Raw genomic sequence first — 16,789 nt, forward strand, 5'->3', positions numbered from 1 at the left:
AAACAAGCCTGGTCTCTGTGTGTGTGAGTGTACACATGTAACGTTGACATTTCTGTGCTTTTGTGTATAGACTGATATACTGGCCGTTTAACATGCTGTATTAAGATTCCAATGCAGCTCCCACCCAATCCCAACATCCCCTGAAAGTGTTTTATAAGCACCTAGGCTACCTCTCCCTTTCCACCCTTGTTCTCTCTCACACACACACCAACGCACACACACACACACACCACACACCCATTTCCTCATGTTTCTTTAATGCATGTAGTGCAGAAGCTCTGCTCTTCAGCTCCTCTCCCCTGAAGTCCCTCAGTTCTGACATTCATGGTACTGATCCACTCTGGCCCCAGACACATTTAACCTTGTGTGTGTGTGTGTGTGCAAGTATGTGTATGTGTGTGTGTGTGTGTGTGTGTGTGTGTGTGTGTGCATGTGTGTGTGTGTGTTCACGCGCATGTGTGTACATGTGGGTGTGTGTACTGTACTGTACTCTATGTGTGTCTGCTCAAACTAGCATTCTCAACAATCAGAGACTGGGTTTGTCTGAATGGGGGTACATTTCTTGTGAATGAAAGGTCCAAAGATTTGCCTACCAGATGCCTGGGAGCGCCACCACCAGGCATGTGAAGCGGCCAGTGATTTTCCACTCGTGTTTCAGGTACGCCACAGAGAACAGAGGGAATATGCCTGACCAGCCAAAACAAATGAATGGAAAGGCAGAGGAAACAATCGCTCTCTCTCCCTCCCTTCCCTCTCTCTTATAAAAAGAAAAGAGAAGACAAAAAAAACAAAAGCACAGGAACCAACCCAAACCAGCCTAGATTTATAGAAGAAATGTTTATTTGCACAACAGAGTACATGCCAGAAACGATCATTTACAGCAGCAGTTTTTACCTCCATTTCTCTCCATCTCCTCCTCTCTTTAAATCGGATTCTATCAATCTCTCCTTCTCCTATTCCCATAGAGACAGAGATCATGCCAGTTTTAAGTGTCTCCGTGAACACAGTATCTTGTTTTTTATTTTTTATAATTTTTTTTAAACCATAAGCTGTTGTGTTTATCATTGCATTGTAACATTATAACAGTTGTCATTCAATGGGATGAAGTATTCTTTCCATTTGTCTCGTCTGACCAAAGGTGACGCACAACATAGTGGGCGAGTGTACCTCTAGACACCAGTGCAGAGAGTAGCTGAGCCTGCACCATTGTCATACTCTAAGAATACAAATATATACACCTGGGACAGGGCCTGGAGAAGCACTGACCGTCTGGACACGACGGAGAAATGAAACACTCACGATAGAAACAGGTAGCAACGTTACAGGGAAAGCTGGTGCACCGACAAAAGGCGTTCACATGCAGTTTGCACACAGTGGTTTACATTATGGACCAGGACTTGTTTTTCTTCTTCTTCTTTTTTCTTAGACACATTTTTTTTTCATTCGTTCTTTTTTTTTGTCTCGTTAACAGTCAGTTTCCAAAGTTCTACTTCAGGGCAGGTTGTGTCAGAGTGTTTTATTGAAATGAGTCCTGCTGGGTGTGTTTGCATATGTGTCTGTGTATGAGGGTCTGTGTAGGCCTGTGCATGTTTGTCTCTGTTCGCTGTTATCTCCAGCTGTCTATTGTAATGAACTTCATAACAGACAAAAAAGACTTCAGTAGGGGAATGCATGAACTGTCCCAAATTGCAAACACATTTATCGGAGGAGATAAACAATACCTCTTCTTCACCAGTTTAATCACCACAAATATCACGCACCCTCTCTCCGACCCCTCCCTCACCCTTAGCAGAACCATGGCAGATGTGTTGTTTTTTGTCTGTGGTCCTGCTGCACAAGAGCGAGCTTGATGACACAGGCTCTTACGTAAGCTCCTCTGGGGCAGAGTGGTGCACTCAGGACCTCACCTCCATCTCAGCTGTGCCCCACAAACATAACGCAGAGAGAATCAAATAAAAAAAGAGAGGGATGGGTTGTTTTTTTATCTGCTGGTGAACGTTCACTCTAACAGAATACTGTTGTTCACCATAGCAGGAGTACAAGTACAAAAAGGACACTGTATTTTCACTCCATATTGATGAAAGGTAAAGCAAAACCACATTCTATGAATTAGATGTATGGATTAGATACAGTTTGGAGTATTTGGGTGTGCCTTGGAAATAATTAGCAACTTAGCCATTACATTAAGAGGGGTTGGAGGTACCAAGTATCCAGATTTCCTTGTGAATGTTCACCATTTACCATCTAAAATGAAGTTCTTGTAAACATGCTATAAGACAGTATTTGTTTACAATATCTGTGATAACTACACTCACACCAAAACTATGTTGATACTGATGTTAGTATATTTATGGACACACCATATGAACACAGGGTTTTGTTATGGATAGCATGTCATTAGAGATGTTATGGAAATCAAAGAAATAACTTACACCAAGGGAAGGTTTAAATATTTAAATACAGGGAGCTTTCGTGTAAAAATATGTCTCGCAATTCTTAATTATCAGTTTGAGAGAAATAAAAATAACAATAAAAAATAAAATAAACTCTCGCCTATGCTGGAGAACATATCTAGGATAAAAAAAAAAAATCTGACACAAGTAAGACAAACAATGAACAAAATTAAATATTTCTTTCCAGGAAGTAATGCCTGTCTGTGTCTCGTAAGGAGCTTATTTCAACAGGCGAGCCCAGGTTCTTTTCCTTTTTTGATCAGGAGAGGGGTTCTTTTCAGGGATGGGAAAAAAGCGCGCTGAGCCGGTGTTTGTGTGGACAGCGGGCACGAAAAGGGCTGGCAAACAACTCCGTGGCACGGATGAACTTCTGAACCGCTGCACTCTTATCGTAGACCTCCCGGAAAAGAGGGAAAACATGACAAGGGCTCATCCACTGCAGCGCCACAGCAAACTAACCGTCCAGGCCGCAGTCTGGAGCTCCTAATAGGTGGCATTTTGCTTGCAGTAAAATCAGTCTGGGACTGTATCACCAGGTCTCCCATCCTGCATATTTATGTGTGACGTTACAGACAGTATTAGAGAGATGAATCGCTGCTCCATGTAAGGTAAGGGCTGAGTTATCTCTTCTACAGTCCAACATGGGTTAAACACATTAAATAGTGGTTGCGTTTACATCAACTGTAATTGTACCTGGGCATGTCACAGATGGAATAATAACTACAGACTAAATGGCAAACAATTTTCACATACATTTCCTTTTTTTTTTACGTTTTTTTTTTCATAGTTATGGTATTTACAGGAAGTCCAAGTCCACATTTTCGGTCCAAAAAGTCTTTCCCTGGTGCTCAGTGTAAACTGGGCAAAACTTGAGTAGCATGCTCAAGTAAATGTCCGTTCAGGATACAACCACGAATACATCCCATCCCATGCAAACGCATTCATTCACACACACATGCTAGTGAACGTACACGCATACAGACCCACTCAAAGTCTCTCTCTCTCTCTCTCTCTCTCTCTCACACACACACACACACACAAACACCTATACACTTTACCCCATACACACCAACGAGAAGAATATTGCAGGTTCGCTTCCAGTTTAAGCTTCTTTCTTTTCTTTTTTATTTCTTTTTTTCTTCTCAGTCAGACACAAAAGGGAAAGGAAGATGTCTTCATCACTATCAACATCATCAATAATATTCTCATGTTTTGATTGTTTGTTTGTTTGTATTTTCAGTCAGGCAGTAGCTCAGACGCTCCGAGGCGCCCGCTGCTGCTCGTGGGTCCTGCGGTTGCGGCCCTTCTTGTTGTCCTGCAGCATTTTCCACTTGCTGGCGTGCTGCTGGCTGGCCTGCACCATTTGCGCCTTCTGACGCCGCTGCTTACGCTCCCGCTTCCACACCTGCTCGCAGAAGTCATCCACGCTGTTCAGGTTGGGGTGGTTGATCAGAGACAGGAAGTCCCGGTACCACACCTTTTGGTTAGGCGAGCTTCCCAGGGGGTTGGTGCCGCTGTTGCCGCCGGGGTTGTCGCCGTGCGGGACGAGCGCGGGGTCGTTGTCGCGGTGCAGCAGCTCGTCAAGGTGGTCGGCGGCGATGACCTGCAGCGTGAGGCGCAATAGCGTCTGCATGAAGCCGTGCTCGACGGCGTGGCAGTAGAAGATTCCGGAGTCACGTGGCTGCAGGCTGCGGATCAGGAGGCCCTGCTCAGTGGCCAGAACGCGGTCGTCCCATTTTATCTGGGGGAGAGAAAGAATTATGGTTAGGAGTCCTGGCAGCAAACTCTATAATTTAGTGTTAATAGAGCTTCCAAATGATCAAGATAATTGATCAACACCAGTGGAATGAGGACAGGCTATTTTCAAATTACCAAAAATTGACTTTGATAGCATCTTTTTCTCCCCCTCATCCACACACACACACACACACACACACACACACACACACACACACACACACACACACACACACACACACACACACACACACAGAGCCACACGTGGAATGTACCTCCTGCTTGCGGTCCTCCCCTTGTCTCTGGTACTGCCAGTAGGTGAGGGCTCGTTGGGACTTGGGGCTGCACTCCAGGAAGGTGCTGCTGTTCTCCACACCATACACTGTCTTATCCACCAGCACACTGCGGCCCTTCAGTTCATCTGCACACAAACACGCACAGAAAGACACACACACATAAGGTCAGCATGTTACCATTGGCATTCCCAACAACAAATAGTATCGGAACAAACAACTCTCTCTTGGAACAAAATACGGGACAAATAGATTTTATTAAATGAGTCTTACAGACTGCTGATAGTTTTCCAGTGCGTGTCTCTGGTTTTCTGTGATTCTAATTTTATGCTGAGTCTTGTCCTTTGCTGCTGCCATTTAATCTCTTCAGCGACCTTATCTTGTTATTTGGCTTTCATTATATGGTGACCTTTTTGGTGTACAGGCAATTTCATGCATAAGATAGGAATACCAATACTAATCAGTGTCTAAGAGCCTCCATGTTGTCATCTTCCTTGAAACATTGCATTGCATTCTCATCCCAAACCCTTTTTTGACATAGTGCGCACATATTGTTGTTTTTCGCCCTCAACATCAGACAGAACACAAACTTGTGTAATGTTTAAACAAATCTCACACATAGAACAAAAGCTAACAGACATGTATTCTCTTTCACTTTCAGCTCAGCTGTTTCCCAGCTGTATGTGTCGGTCAACACACACACACAATCCGCAAACAGAAAACCACACATTCCATGGAAATCTGACCAAACACACAACCCAAAACAGACACTGAGCATACAGCTAGCTTTCCCAGTCTTCCAGCATCCAGTATTATTCAAGAATCAAGAGCAGGCCTAAGAATGTGTTTCTCCGCCATTTCGACCATAATCATCACCACGGGCATGTGTTTGAGTGCGTATGTGTATGCATGTGAACATGTTTTAGATTATCTCTGCTCACTTCTATCACACCCTCTCCCAATGGCCACAAGCACATTAGCAGATGCACAGAGAGGGAGAAGGAGCCTATGGAGGCACAAAGCGCAGTGTGTTCACCTCCGTCTCTCGACCACTCGTCACACACCCTCACTCAAGATGAGGTTTCAGTGGCGGTGGTGATGGTGGTCGGTTGGAGTGAGAGCCCTTGAGGATAAGGCTCCAAGGACCACACACTCACACACCCACACCCACACCCACACCCACACCCACACCCACACCCACATCCACACGCACACACACACAGGCACACACACACACACACACCCACACGCACACACACTCACACACCCACATCCACACACACACACACGCACACACACACACACACACACACACACACATACACACCCACATCCACACACACACACACAGGGTGTGTTCTGCCCTCTCAAGGTTTCCCTTCACTCAGCACTCATCCAACAGAGCTGTTCTTCTCTCTCTCTTTTCTCCCCTTCCTGTGCCTGTTGTTCTGTCTCTCTTGACTCTGTTTCCATCTCTGACCCCATTGGTGTTTGGGCTGAGCGGAGGGAGTCCGCCTTTGTGCTGTCAAGGTAACGAGGTGTCCCTGAAATACGCACTTTTGAAAAGGAAATCAATGTGTGGTCCCTTCTGTGTGTGTGTGTTCCTCTAAGACCTTGTGGGTGAACATGCCTGTGTGTGTGTGTGTGTGTGTGTGTGTGAGAGAGAGTGTCTGAGTGTCTAATACATGTAAAAAGTCTGTGTGTCTGTGTGTGTGTGTGTGTGTGTGTGTGTGTGCCTCTAAGACCTTGTGGGTGAACATGCCTGTGTGTGTGTGTGTGTGTGTGTGTGTGTGTGAGAGAGAGAGAGAGTCTGAGTGTCTGATACATGTAGAAAGAGAGTGTGTGTGTGTGTGTGGTGTTCACACCCCGCAGGATTGGCCTAACATAGTAAAACAGCTTGAGGAAACAACTTTTCTCCCTTTTTTAATTACATGTAATTAGCACAAAAAGAAGAGCCTTGCCGTCGCCACTTAGAGTGATTTAAATAGCGAGCACTGAGGGTGCGCTGAGAAGAACAGCATGTCCCCCCCCCCTCCTTATGAAAGGATGTGAGCCTGCACGGATGAGAACTCTGTGGGCTAGTAATTAAAAAGCTTTAGAAAAGTCGTGTCTGCTTAATCTTCACAACACCATTCACAAAGCTTTCATTACATTTTTTTTCTTTCTCTTTTTTTCCCTCTTAATGTGTCTCTCTTTCTTTCCATCCTGTACTCCCTAGTCCTTTGCTTTGACATAAATGTCAGAGAAGCGCGAAACAATTCACGTCAGGGACCACAGCGAGTCAGGGCTGCAAGTCCACGGACATCAATGGAGTCTCCTCCAGGCTATTCACTAGCTCTACTCAACAGAGATCCAGACGTGCACATGATTGCTTTAGGCTGGGTAATAACAATGGCCCTGTGTTGGTAAGCACTTGTTCTAGTTAGGACATTATTACCTAACCAGTTACTTTCACTGAGTTTCAGACTTGTGCTTGGTGCTCAACTCTGACATATTTTTTCATTAACATGTTCAAACTAATGCTGATATCTGGAATGATCCTATATGAAGACAAGCCTCAGCTGGGTGTGATATGTACACAACAGTCTCTATAGTCTTCCTCTTACATGATTGTCTTCCTTATGGGCATCACACTTAATTCTGTGCACTTACAATGCATTTACTTTTCATCAATTACCAATGCACCAGGGTGAATTGAATCGCTACATCAGATAACTGAAATCAAAGGCAATTAGCTTCTCGTAATCACCCGCTATCAGCTGAGAACCGTGCAGAAACTCTCTGAACTGTTTGCTTAACTTGTCTGGGATAAACCAAGCTGACTGTGTGCTAGCTCTGTGAGTAGCTGCAAGGACGTGATTGTTGATGTACCTTCATGCTGTAGGTCAGAGCACTGTGTCAGAGGATCCCCATTTCTGATGTCCTGACGACGAGTCCTCCTGCCAGACACAAAGACAGGGTTAACACATAACATAGAACGTCATGTGTGTGTGTGTGTGTGTGTTTGAGAGAGAGAGAGGGAGAAAGAAAATGTGTGTGAGTTTCCCACTTCTGCACATATATACTGTATATGTGTTTGAGTGTGTGTGTGTGTGTGTCTGGGAGGGGTGCCGCCTGTGTGTGTGGCAGGGAGGGGATGGATGTGGGAAGGGTGTGCGCCACATGTAAGTGTGTTTCAAGGAGAGAAGTGTCCAAAAGAAAGCAAGTCTACCTGAGTCAGCTCCAGGCTATTTTGTCTCTCTGTTTTAGTCGGCCACATGTGCCTCTAATCACCAGAAATGAATACTTCTTTGAGCTTGCTCCTCCATAATAATGCAAACGTTATGGAAACTCTTTGGCCAATGAACAGACTATAGGGCAGCCTTAAACCATACAGTGCACATTCACTGCTACATCTGAAAAATATAAAACTAAAATAAACAATTCAACAGTTGGTGAAGTTTATGAGAACAGGTCTGCCATTTCATGGAGAGGTATTAAGTAACACGTACCACAGGGGAACAACAAACTCCAAACTTTGAAAAAGCGATTTCACAGTTAAGGCTCCTCACGTACAAAGAAGAAAGTGATTCTGAGAAGCGTCACTAACTGAGTGTGCAGAAGGAACTTCCTGAAGAAATCTTTTGTTTCCGTGAAACATTATGCGTGACACATCAAAAGCATCTCTGTACTGTACAGAACATGCAGGGAAGCTGTGACACATACTGGGAGAGAAAAAAACTAAAACTCCAGAAAGAAAATAAAAAAAACCTTTCATGTGTGTTATTTTCTTTGGAGCCTTTCAAAGTCTGCGTTGAGTACTTCCGTCACACTGTTTTACAACGGGGCACCAATGCAACGCTTTCCAGTCGGGCCTTTTATGAGATAAGCTCGGCCATGCTTATCAGGATGTTGTAAATACATTAGTGTGTCTCTGGACAGCCCCTCACTCGTCCCCATGAGTCGCATTAAGGGCCGACTCCACTTGGTCCGAGCTAACCAGAGATAACTGTGATAAAACAAGACCTTCATTTCTCGTTTCTCTCTTTGGTCACGCTCCATAAGGACGACTACAGTACAGTACATCTCAAGAGCCTGTTTTTGTCTGTTTTTCTGCCTGCATGCGTGTGTGCGTGTGTGTGTGTGTGTGTGTGTGTGTGTGTGTGTGTGTGTGTGTGTGTGCATAAATCACATAGCAAAGTCTGTTCGGTATGCAGAGTGTTTGTCTCTGTGTGTGTGGGAGTGTACAAAAACAGCATTGCCAGTGGACTTCTAATTGTTTGGGGATATGTTATAATTCACCAGGAATTACTCATCTCAGTGTTTATGTTGTATGTGTGTGTGTGTGTGTGTGTGTGTGTGTGTGTGTGTGTGTGTGTTAGCACGTGTGTGTATGTGTGTGTGTGTGTGTGTGTGTGCGTGTGTGTGTGTGTGTTATCACATGTATGTGTGTGTGTGTGTGTGTGAGTGTGTGTTAGCACGTGTGTGTGTGTGTGTATGTGAGTGTGTGTGTGTGTATGTGTGTGTGTGTGTGTGTCTGTGCATGTGTGTGTTACCTCTTGGCTGTGGGGAAGTAGCGTGAGCACTGACTACCGTCCCAGGCACAGTAGGGGTCTCTGGCCAGGCAGCACTCGGCGCAGGCTTTCCCGTACACGTCGCAGCGGTGCAGGGGCATCATCGACACACCCGCTGTTGAGCCCAGGTACAGCTGTTGCTGTGGACACAAACACACAAACCTTCAGTGTGTGCTATTAAACACTATAAGAGGTCATTGAAGCTGAGTGGTCATTTGTATAACTAATTAACTCAGGAATTCAGGTTTCAATTGTACTGAAATGTACTACACATAACCGTATGTCTACATCATGTCCTGTAAATAGTATGCATCGATAAGGCAGGAAGTAGGCATTCTTACACTAGCAGTTCTAAAGTCAACATGCTGGGCTGGTTGGATGTGTTGTAACCTTTGAGAGTACTATGCTCCGCCGCACTTATGCAGACCCATCACAGTACATTTAGTTCTCTGCCGCGATGTTTTATGTCTGCTAAATGAGTGCACTACCCAAGGGGGCCCCTGTAATGTTGAGAACGCACTATAATTAAACTCCATATAAACTACAGCTCGCCTCCCTCGGATTCCTTATGCACCAAGAGATATATAAACTCGCAGCTAGAGTGCCGAAGCCATAGCAGGGGCCCCGAGCTTCATCACAGCGATATTTCTCAAGGCTTAGCATGTGTTATCCAATACCATGTACAGTAATGCTACACTCAAATAGCGTTTCTGCGCTACACCAAAGGAAACTGGTCTCGACTGGAAAGTATTCCAGCTAAATCTGATTTGATGTCAAACGATGAAGAGGATATCTGCAGTGCATTATGCAGTGGGGGTGTAGCCTGCTGGAGGGGAGAAGGGAGAGAAAGTGGAGCAGGCAGGTAGTCAGCGAGCTGTGAGAAAGGGTGAAGTTTCTTAATTATAAATCGGGTGACGCGGTGTGTCACCTAGATTATTCTGAGGAAGCAGAGGATTCTGATTCAGCCCGGCCGAGAAATATGAGAGTTGAGGCTGCAGAGATTTTAGATGTGTGTGTGTGTGTGTTTGTGCGTGTGTGTGTGTGTGTGTGTATGTAAGTGAGAGTGTGTGTGTGTGTGTGTGTGTGTGTGTGTGAGAGTATGTGTGTGTGTGCTGGTGTGTGGGTTAATGGAAAAAATGTATGTTTTTTTGTGCCTGTGACAGGAGGCCCTGCACTTAGTAATACACCCTTAGGCAAGAAGTGTGAGCAAGTATGATTGGGTGAGTGTGTGTGTGTATGTGTGTGTTTGTGTGTGTTTGAGAGAGACAACTGGAGGGAGGGAAGGAGAGTGAAAGAGAAAAAGAGAGGGAATATGTGTGTGTGTGTGTGTGTGTGTGTGTGTGTGTGTGTGTGTGTGTGTGTGTGTGTGTGTGTGTGTGTGTGTGTGTGTGTGTGTGTGTGTGTGTGTGTGTGTGTGTGTGTGTGTGTGTATGTGTGTGTGTGTGTGTGTGTGTGTGTGTGTGTGTGTGTGTGAGTGTGTGTGAGCGCCTGAGGCGAGATCTATGTTGGGTATTGTGAGACATATGAAATCTAGGAGGAGTGTGTCAGCACTGTGGCCCTGCCACAGCCCCAGAGGCCCACTCCTGTTGCTAACGCTCTCTGAACACCATCACTCTCTATTCAGCACAGTAAGAAAAGCTTGTTTGCTGTGGAGATGGTTAGCAGTGTAGGGCTTTACTCCTTCTGAACAGCTTATTGATAAGAGATGAAGCTATAGTTTCATACAAAAAGAAGTAACAATGTCTTATTTACCTGTTTGGTAGAGAGTTCCATGGCGGTAATAACAGTTGGTTCCTAAAGGGAAGAAAATACAAGAAATATGAAACATTCTGCTGAACAGAAAAAAAGACTTCTGCTGCTACTGAAGGTTGGGTAACGTCTACCTACCCTGAATACAGTCATCTCCTCAAGTAGAACCTCCTCCAGGTCATGCCAGGTCCCCCTGGGTATCGACACCACTTTAAGAACTGTGCCAATATCTGCAAGGAAGACCAAATCAACGTCAAAAACCAGCCAACCCTAAAAAACAACAGCTCATACCACATCACTGTGAATGGCTTCAACTAATTAAGTCTGAGTTGCTATGGAGCTCAGGTTTCCATAGTTACTCAAGTGGGCACCTTTGTTTAACTGAATATCAACCATAGGTGTTTACGAGTGAAAACATGTATTGTAAGCATTTTATAACGGCTTAACTATCATTAAAAGGATAGCCGACCTGTGCCAATGAACATGACGTCGTACTGGCCGTCCTCTGCTTCCACTCGGTCCACTACTATCTGGGTGAACTGGTAGTCAACGTCTGTCTTGATGATGATTGGTCGGTTGTTGATTGGATAGACAGGGTTGTACATGGCTGGGTGGCTTCTGGCAAATGTGATGACATCATCAGGCAGGTCTTTGGTGGAATCGAACCCTCCAAAGGTTTTGCTTGGGCACTATCACCAGTGGTACATAAAAAAGATGGATTGTTAAGTGCTGTGAGCATTTTCAAGTTAAATTCAATAAACTAAATATAACTAAATAAACTAAAATATCACAAACAAAACTGTGAAAAAGTTATCTCTCACTGTTCCAGGTCGAGGATAGGGCACACGTCCCAGGAAGGGAACCCACTGGTAGTTAGGTCCGTCTCTGTGGGCATACGGGCCCAAGAACACTCTGCGTACATCTGCCATGTTGTACATACACACAGCTGAGCCTTTGAAGATGTTACTGACAAACAGAGAGAGAGGGAGAAAATCAAATGTTAATATCAGACAGAGGAGGATTTTCATCAGTGCTTTATTAAAATGAAATGGGAACTGGAAACAGTTTGGCGTGGAAAAGAGAACTATAAAAGCTACCTGGATGTTGTGAAAACAGCATAGATGACTGGGTTCTTCGGGTCCTTGGAACTCATAAGGAAAACATCCTCTGAAATTGATATATTGAAAATGTTACATGAACATAAATGAAAATGGCACGTTTTTGAATATGCTAGAAGAAAAGCACTCAGCTAACACTATGCAGTCTGTCAACACAGGAACAAACAATAAGAGACTCACGCAGCTCATCAAAGTGTGTGTCGATGCCGTTGAAGCCCGGAACAGAACACACTAGTCGTGCTTTGAGGAATGTTGTCCACTTGTTTACTAAACTTCTGTGGCCTCCGAAGTCATTCTGCCACAAATGTAAGAAATATAGCGCATCAAGACCCACACACACAAACATGATGACCACAGTTATCAACAAAAAAGGCGGTGGGGAAAACAGCAGAACATTTTTGGAATGCTAGAGTCTAATTGGTGTCAAACATTAGAGTGCCTTGCATGTCTCTAGGCTGATGATGAATGTATTTTTCATCTCCATGGAAAGAAAAAGAGGTGCCCATAAAACAATAGCCTCAGTCATAAGAAGTATCGCCACACCTTAGCCATGTTTAGGTGGCAAACTGTCGGTGCTGGCTGACGTCAAGTTATTTTTGTATCTGTTTATCTTTCATCAGGAGATCTGGTGCACCGCAGTGACTTTTAAACAAAACACACACACACACAGAGCAGCATTGCTTATTTATATCAGTTCATTAACAACCGACGGAGAAACTCGTGTCAGAAACCGCGATTCCTTACGGCATAAAGAATAGATTGTTGTCCCTGGCTGGAGTGACGAGAATTCCAGCTATGCCGGAATATGGGCGAGAGGCATAATTGAGAACACCTTTTCCCCCGCACCCTTTCAACGGAGATGCCCTTAAACCACAAACGGCTGCCAGATTCACACATAAGTTGTACAGTGCTGTCTTTGTTATTCTTCGCTGTGGGTTTGCTGACGCTTCACATGGAGTCTCAAACTCAGGGGTGTCGATGGGAGCGCCGTCAAAGAACAGAAAAAAAAACTTTTGAAAAATCTGAAAAGCATTTAAGTCTCAAGTGTGTGTGTGTCTCTGTGTCTGTGTCTGTGTGCGTATGAGAGAGAGAGTGAGCTAGAGAGAGAGAGAGAGAGAGAGAGATTAACGGCAAGAGAGAGCATGTGTGTGGATGTGCAATAGACAGAAATGTTTGTGTGTGTGTGTGTGTGTGTGTGTGACTTCTGTTTTCGGTCTGTTTGTGTTTGCATGTATTGTGTATGGTTCCATATATGCATGATTACTTCTGAATGCATGGTTATGTTGGGGTTACTATTTCATAAAAGTGAGTGCTGAAGGTCAAGCCACAGCTTCCTCCTACAGGATATTAAAACTCCATGAAGCCCTCAGTCTCACCTTACACAGCTGGCCAATCCTGGCGTGAGTGGCTTTGCCGGCGTGTTCTCCATCAATGGCATTCTCACGGAAGAACAGGTAGATCTTGTCATCCTCTGGGTTATCACTCTCTGAGATGAGGTGGACGCCAACAAACCGGGGATCTGCTCAAGCAATACACACGATACCCACAAAACCAGTCAGCCCACTGCCACAGACACACACAGCTCAGTCTTGTGCCCCCCCGTAAAACATATTTAAAAACCTGACATGCAGACAATAACATTGTTTTGTCCACCATGATCTCGTCATGTTTTCAATGTTTTCATTTCATTCTACTTTCATGACAATATTTCTGAGAGAGAAAGAGAGAGAGAGACAGAGAGAAAGTAAGTCGGTAAACTCCTCCCAATGTTCTTCATGGTCCTTCATGGTGTGTTTGTGGTTAATTAGGGCCAGTCTATTCACAGACAGTGAGTCTCAGGCCCTTCCTTCAAAGTGGTCACACATGCCACTTCCCTCAGTCACATCATCAAGGCGAGACATTGACAGATTCACGATGGAGGAACAGAATGCTCTAATGTCTGTCTGACTGGGGTTCAAGGGTTTTTCCCATTCATTCATTATTCAATTCAATTCAATTGTATTTATATAACGCCAAAACAGAAATAATTGTCTCAAGGCACTTTACAGAGCACAGGGCCTGAACCTGTCTCTCTCTGTCTCTCCATCTCTTTCTCTCTCTATCTCTTTCTATCTCTTCCTCACTCTCACACACACACAGCTTCAATCAGTTTCTCTCACACCTTATAGTTTGCCAAATAAACTAAGACGACCTGTGTTGAGCCGATTTTTATGCTCAGCCTTCCCAACCCAGAGCTTTACAAAGACACAGGACGCATTTATTGAACCTCCTGTCCTGAAATGCTGTCATAACCCCCCCCACCCCCCCAAATTAGGCTTTGGGAAGAAGAAAGATGGGCTCAGGTTTAGATTCATCATCCCGGAACAAAAAAAGGGGACCATATCTCCTTACAAACAAAGGTAATGCGGAGAGTGCACATATCAACAGGGATTAATCAGACAATGGCGGCTCTTATCTTCGGCCACCTCAGCCCCAGCCTGGCCCTCTGGATGGATTAACCACACAGAAAAAGCATGGCAGACGCTGCTTCGGTATCATGGGAAAGTATGGAGCCTCTCGCTAGCCTTGCGTTGTGCCTATTGTGAATGTTAAGGCTTTTTTTTTATAATGATTAGATTCTAATGCAAAAGATGTGAAGCTGGAGGGCTTGATGCTCTTTGTTTGGGCAGACAGGTCTTAGGGGCAGACGGTATCTGATTGCACTTATCCTCTTAACGTTGTGTCAATCATGCTATAACATGATCTAGGAGCCAAACGGCAGTCAAGGCATCCTTTGTGAGCCAGTCGAGCATGCTGTGACTGTTCAGTCCTGCTTGACCATCCTCTATTGCTTTATCTTATTTAGTTTCTGTCTGTCGGACTGTCTGCCTTTCTCTCTCTCTCTCTCTCAATGCATGCAGTATGCCGTTGTTTGTTTGGATGCTGTTAATTTAATTTCAGGTTATGTATCTTTTCTTCCTACTCTTTTTTTTTCTTACCATTCAGCCATCTTGAGTCATGTTGTTCAGTTCTAATTGGATGATGTTCTCCCAAAGTTCGGAAAATAGCAAAGTCCCGCCCCATGAAATCTGCTGATGTTCCTGCATAGAGCTCGCCATCTGTGCAGAAAAAGACGAGTGAGAATCATAAATGAAAAGTGAAACATAACTTGCTTACTGTGAGAATACAGAATATATCACTGTCAAGTCAAAATATCATGAACATGGTGATTATTCAGTGGCAACTTTATACAGAGTGAGAAAATTATTTCTAGCCCAAAATTAGCTCCTAGAGAGAGAGTGTACTTGACCTCGTGTTTATGCATGTATATGTGTGTGTGTGTGTGTGTGTGTGTGTGTGTGTGTGTGTGTGTGTGTGTGTGTGTGTCTGTGTGTCTGTGTGTGTTGAGGAGTGACCTTTGTCAAGGAAAGCTAGGCTGAATGAAACTTGAGACTGAATGGGTTTAAGAGTGTGCAGGTCTTGCGTTCAGTGTTAGGAACACAGTGATTGGTGCGGTCTAACCGACACAGCTATTATCAGAGGTGTAAAATTTCTGCTAATCAGACAAGAGGCTGCCAAGCAGGGAGAAGAGGATGGATAGAGAGATAAAGAAAGGAAGACAGAAAGAGTGAGAGAGGGTGAGATGAAAACAAGAGCAATGAGTCACTCTCACTCTCAGATGAAGAGGTCTGCAGTAATTGATTGTGACTGATTCTCTGAAAGAGGGTAATCAGAGAATCGAGCATGGCCTACCCGGTCAGTGTGCGTGTATGTGTGTGTGTGTGTGTGTCTGTGTGTGTGTGTGTGTGTGTGTGTGTGTGTGTGTGTGTGTGTGTGTGTGTGTGTGTGTGTGTGTGTGTGTGTGTGTGTGTGTAGATGTGTGTGTGTTTGTGTGTGTGTGCGCACATGTGTGTATGTGTGCATTAGTGGGAGCATGAAGGAGACACTTAGGTGTCTATGTGCACATATATCTGTGGTGTATATATGTGTGTATGTGTGTGTGTGTGTGTGTGTGTGTGTGTGTGTGTGTGTGTGTGTGTGTGTGTGTGGGAGAGGGGGTGAGGCTGCTAATGGTGGGCGTCAGTGTGGAAGCGTCATGCTCAGAGACTTCTATTCAGCGCTTTAACTAACCCATTCTGGTCTCCGGCTGTGGATCTATAGTTTAATTATGGTCTGCAGAGGGCTGCACAAAAGGAGGAAGTAGAGCATAGCCAAACTGACATGGAGACGTGATTGTGCCAATACTCTCACTTTCTCTCTCTCTCTCACATATGCTCACAGACACTCTCTCTCACACACACAGACACACACAAAACCACATTCACAAAATGTGCACACTCTCTCCCAATCACACAGACACACACACACTCATAAACAAACGTACATACCAATCAGCAGTGATGCAGTCAGCAGTTTTGGGTCGTATGGACTCTTCCCACGGCCATTCTCCATGAGCGAAGACTCCAGCCGAAAGATTTTGTCCTATAAACAGCAACACATTCAAAAACATTCAGATTCAGCAAAGAACACAACACACATCGACATCAACAGCACAACTACCTTCTCCAGCGCTGAGCATTTGCTTAAAAAAGAACCCTGTCATGTCTGCAATTATCCACAAGAAACACAGTGGTATGAAAGGCTATAAAATCAAGCGTTTCATCTGGCTTACTGATGCGTAACGCCGCCATAGATTCTCTTTCTGAGCGAGAGAAGCCAAATGAGTTGGAAGCGGCGCATCCAAATCTGCTGCGTAATGTTTATTCAAATCCCTCAGCATTGAAGTGAGGGTCTGGTTTCTCTTGGTATGGCAAATGAATGGAGTCTACGTGCACCACAGCAGTTTTAAATTTTCTAGCCCATTTGCTAAGGGAAATGTTTTGTGATTGAGGGGGGGGTTAGTCAAG

At 44.6% G+C, this 16,789-nt stretch overlaps 1 protein-coding gene across 2 annotated transcripts in view; it reads right to left on the reverse strand.

Moving 5' to 3' along the window:
- Positions 1-875: 875 nt before the first annotated feature.
- sema3ab (sema domain, immunoglobulin domain (Ig), short basic domain, secreted, (semaphorin) 3Ab) overlaps positions 876-16,789 on the reverse strand; it is a 37,164-nt gene continuing 21,250 nt past the window's right edge. For both annotated transcript variants that reach the window (XM_080841625.1, XM_080841624.1), the window contains exons 5-17: positions 16,271-16,364; positions 14,882-15,001; positions 13,280-13,422; positions 12,084-12,198; positions 11,883-11,952; positions 11,607-11,751; positions 11,255-11,474; positions 10,924-11,015; positions 10,789-10,830; positions 9,019-9,176; positions 7,355-7,422; positions 4,466-4,611; positions 876-4,194 (exon numbers count right to left, since the gene is read on the reverse strand). In XM_080841625.1, the coding sequence (XP_080697751.1) occupies positions 3,706-4,194; positions 4,466-4,611; positions 7,355-7,422; positions 9,019-9,176; positions 10,789-10,830; positions 10,924-11,015; positions 11,255-11,474; positions 11,607-11,751; positions 11,883-11,952; positions 12,084-12,198; positions 13,280-13,422; positions 14,882-15,001; positions 16,271-16,364 (1,902 nt within the window). In that variant the 3' untranslated portion in view covers positions 876-3,705. The remainder of the gene's footprint in view (positions 4,195-4,465; positions 4,612-7,354; positions 7,423-9,018; positions 9,177-10,788; positions 10,831-10,923; positions 11,016-11,254; positions 11,475-11,606; positions 11,752-11,882; positions 11,953-12,083; positions 12,199-13,279; positions 13,423-14,881; positions 15,002-16,270; positions 16,365-16,789) is intronic.

Source organism: Sprattus sprattus (assembly GCF_963457725.1).
Source record: "Sprattus sprattus genome assembly, chromosome: 7".
Classification (NCBI taxonomy): domain Eukaryota; kingdom Metazoa; phylum Chordata; class Actinopteri; order Clupeiformes; family Clupeidae; genus Sprattus; species Sprattus sprattus.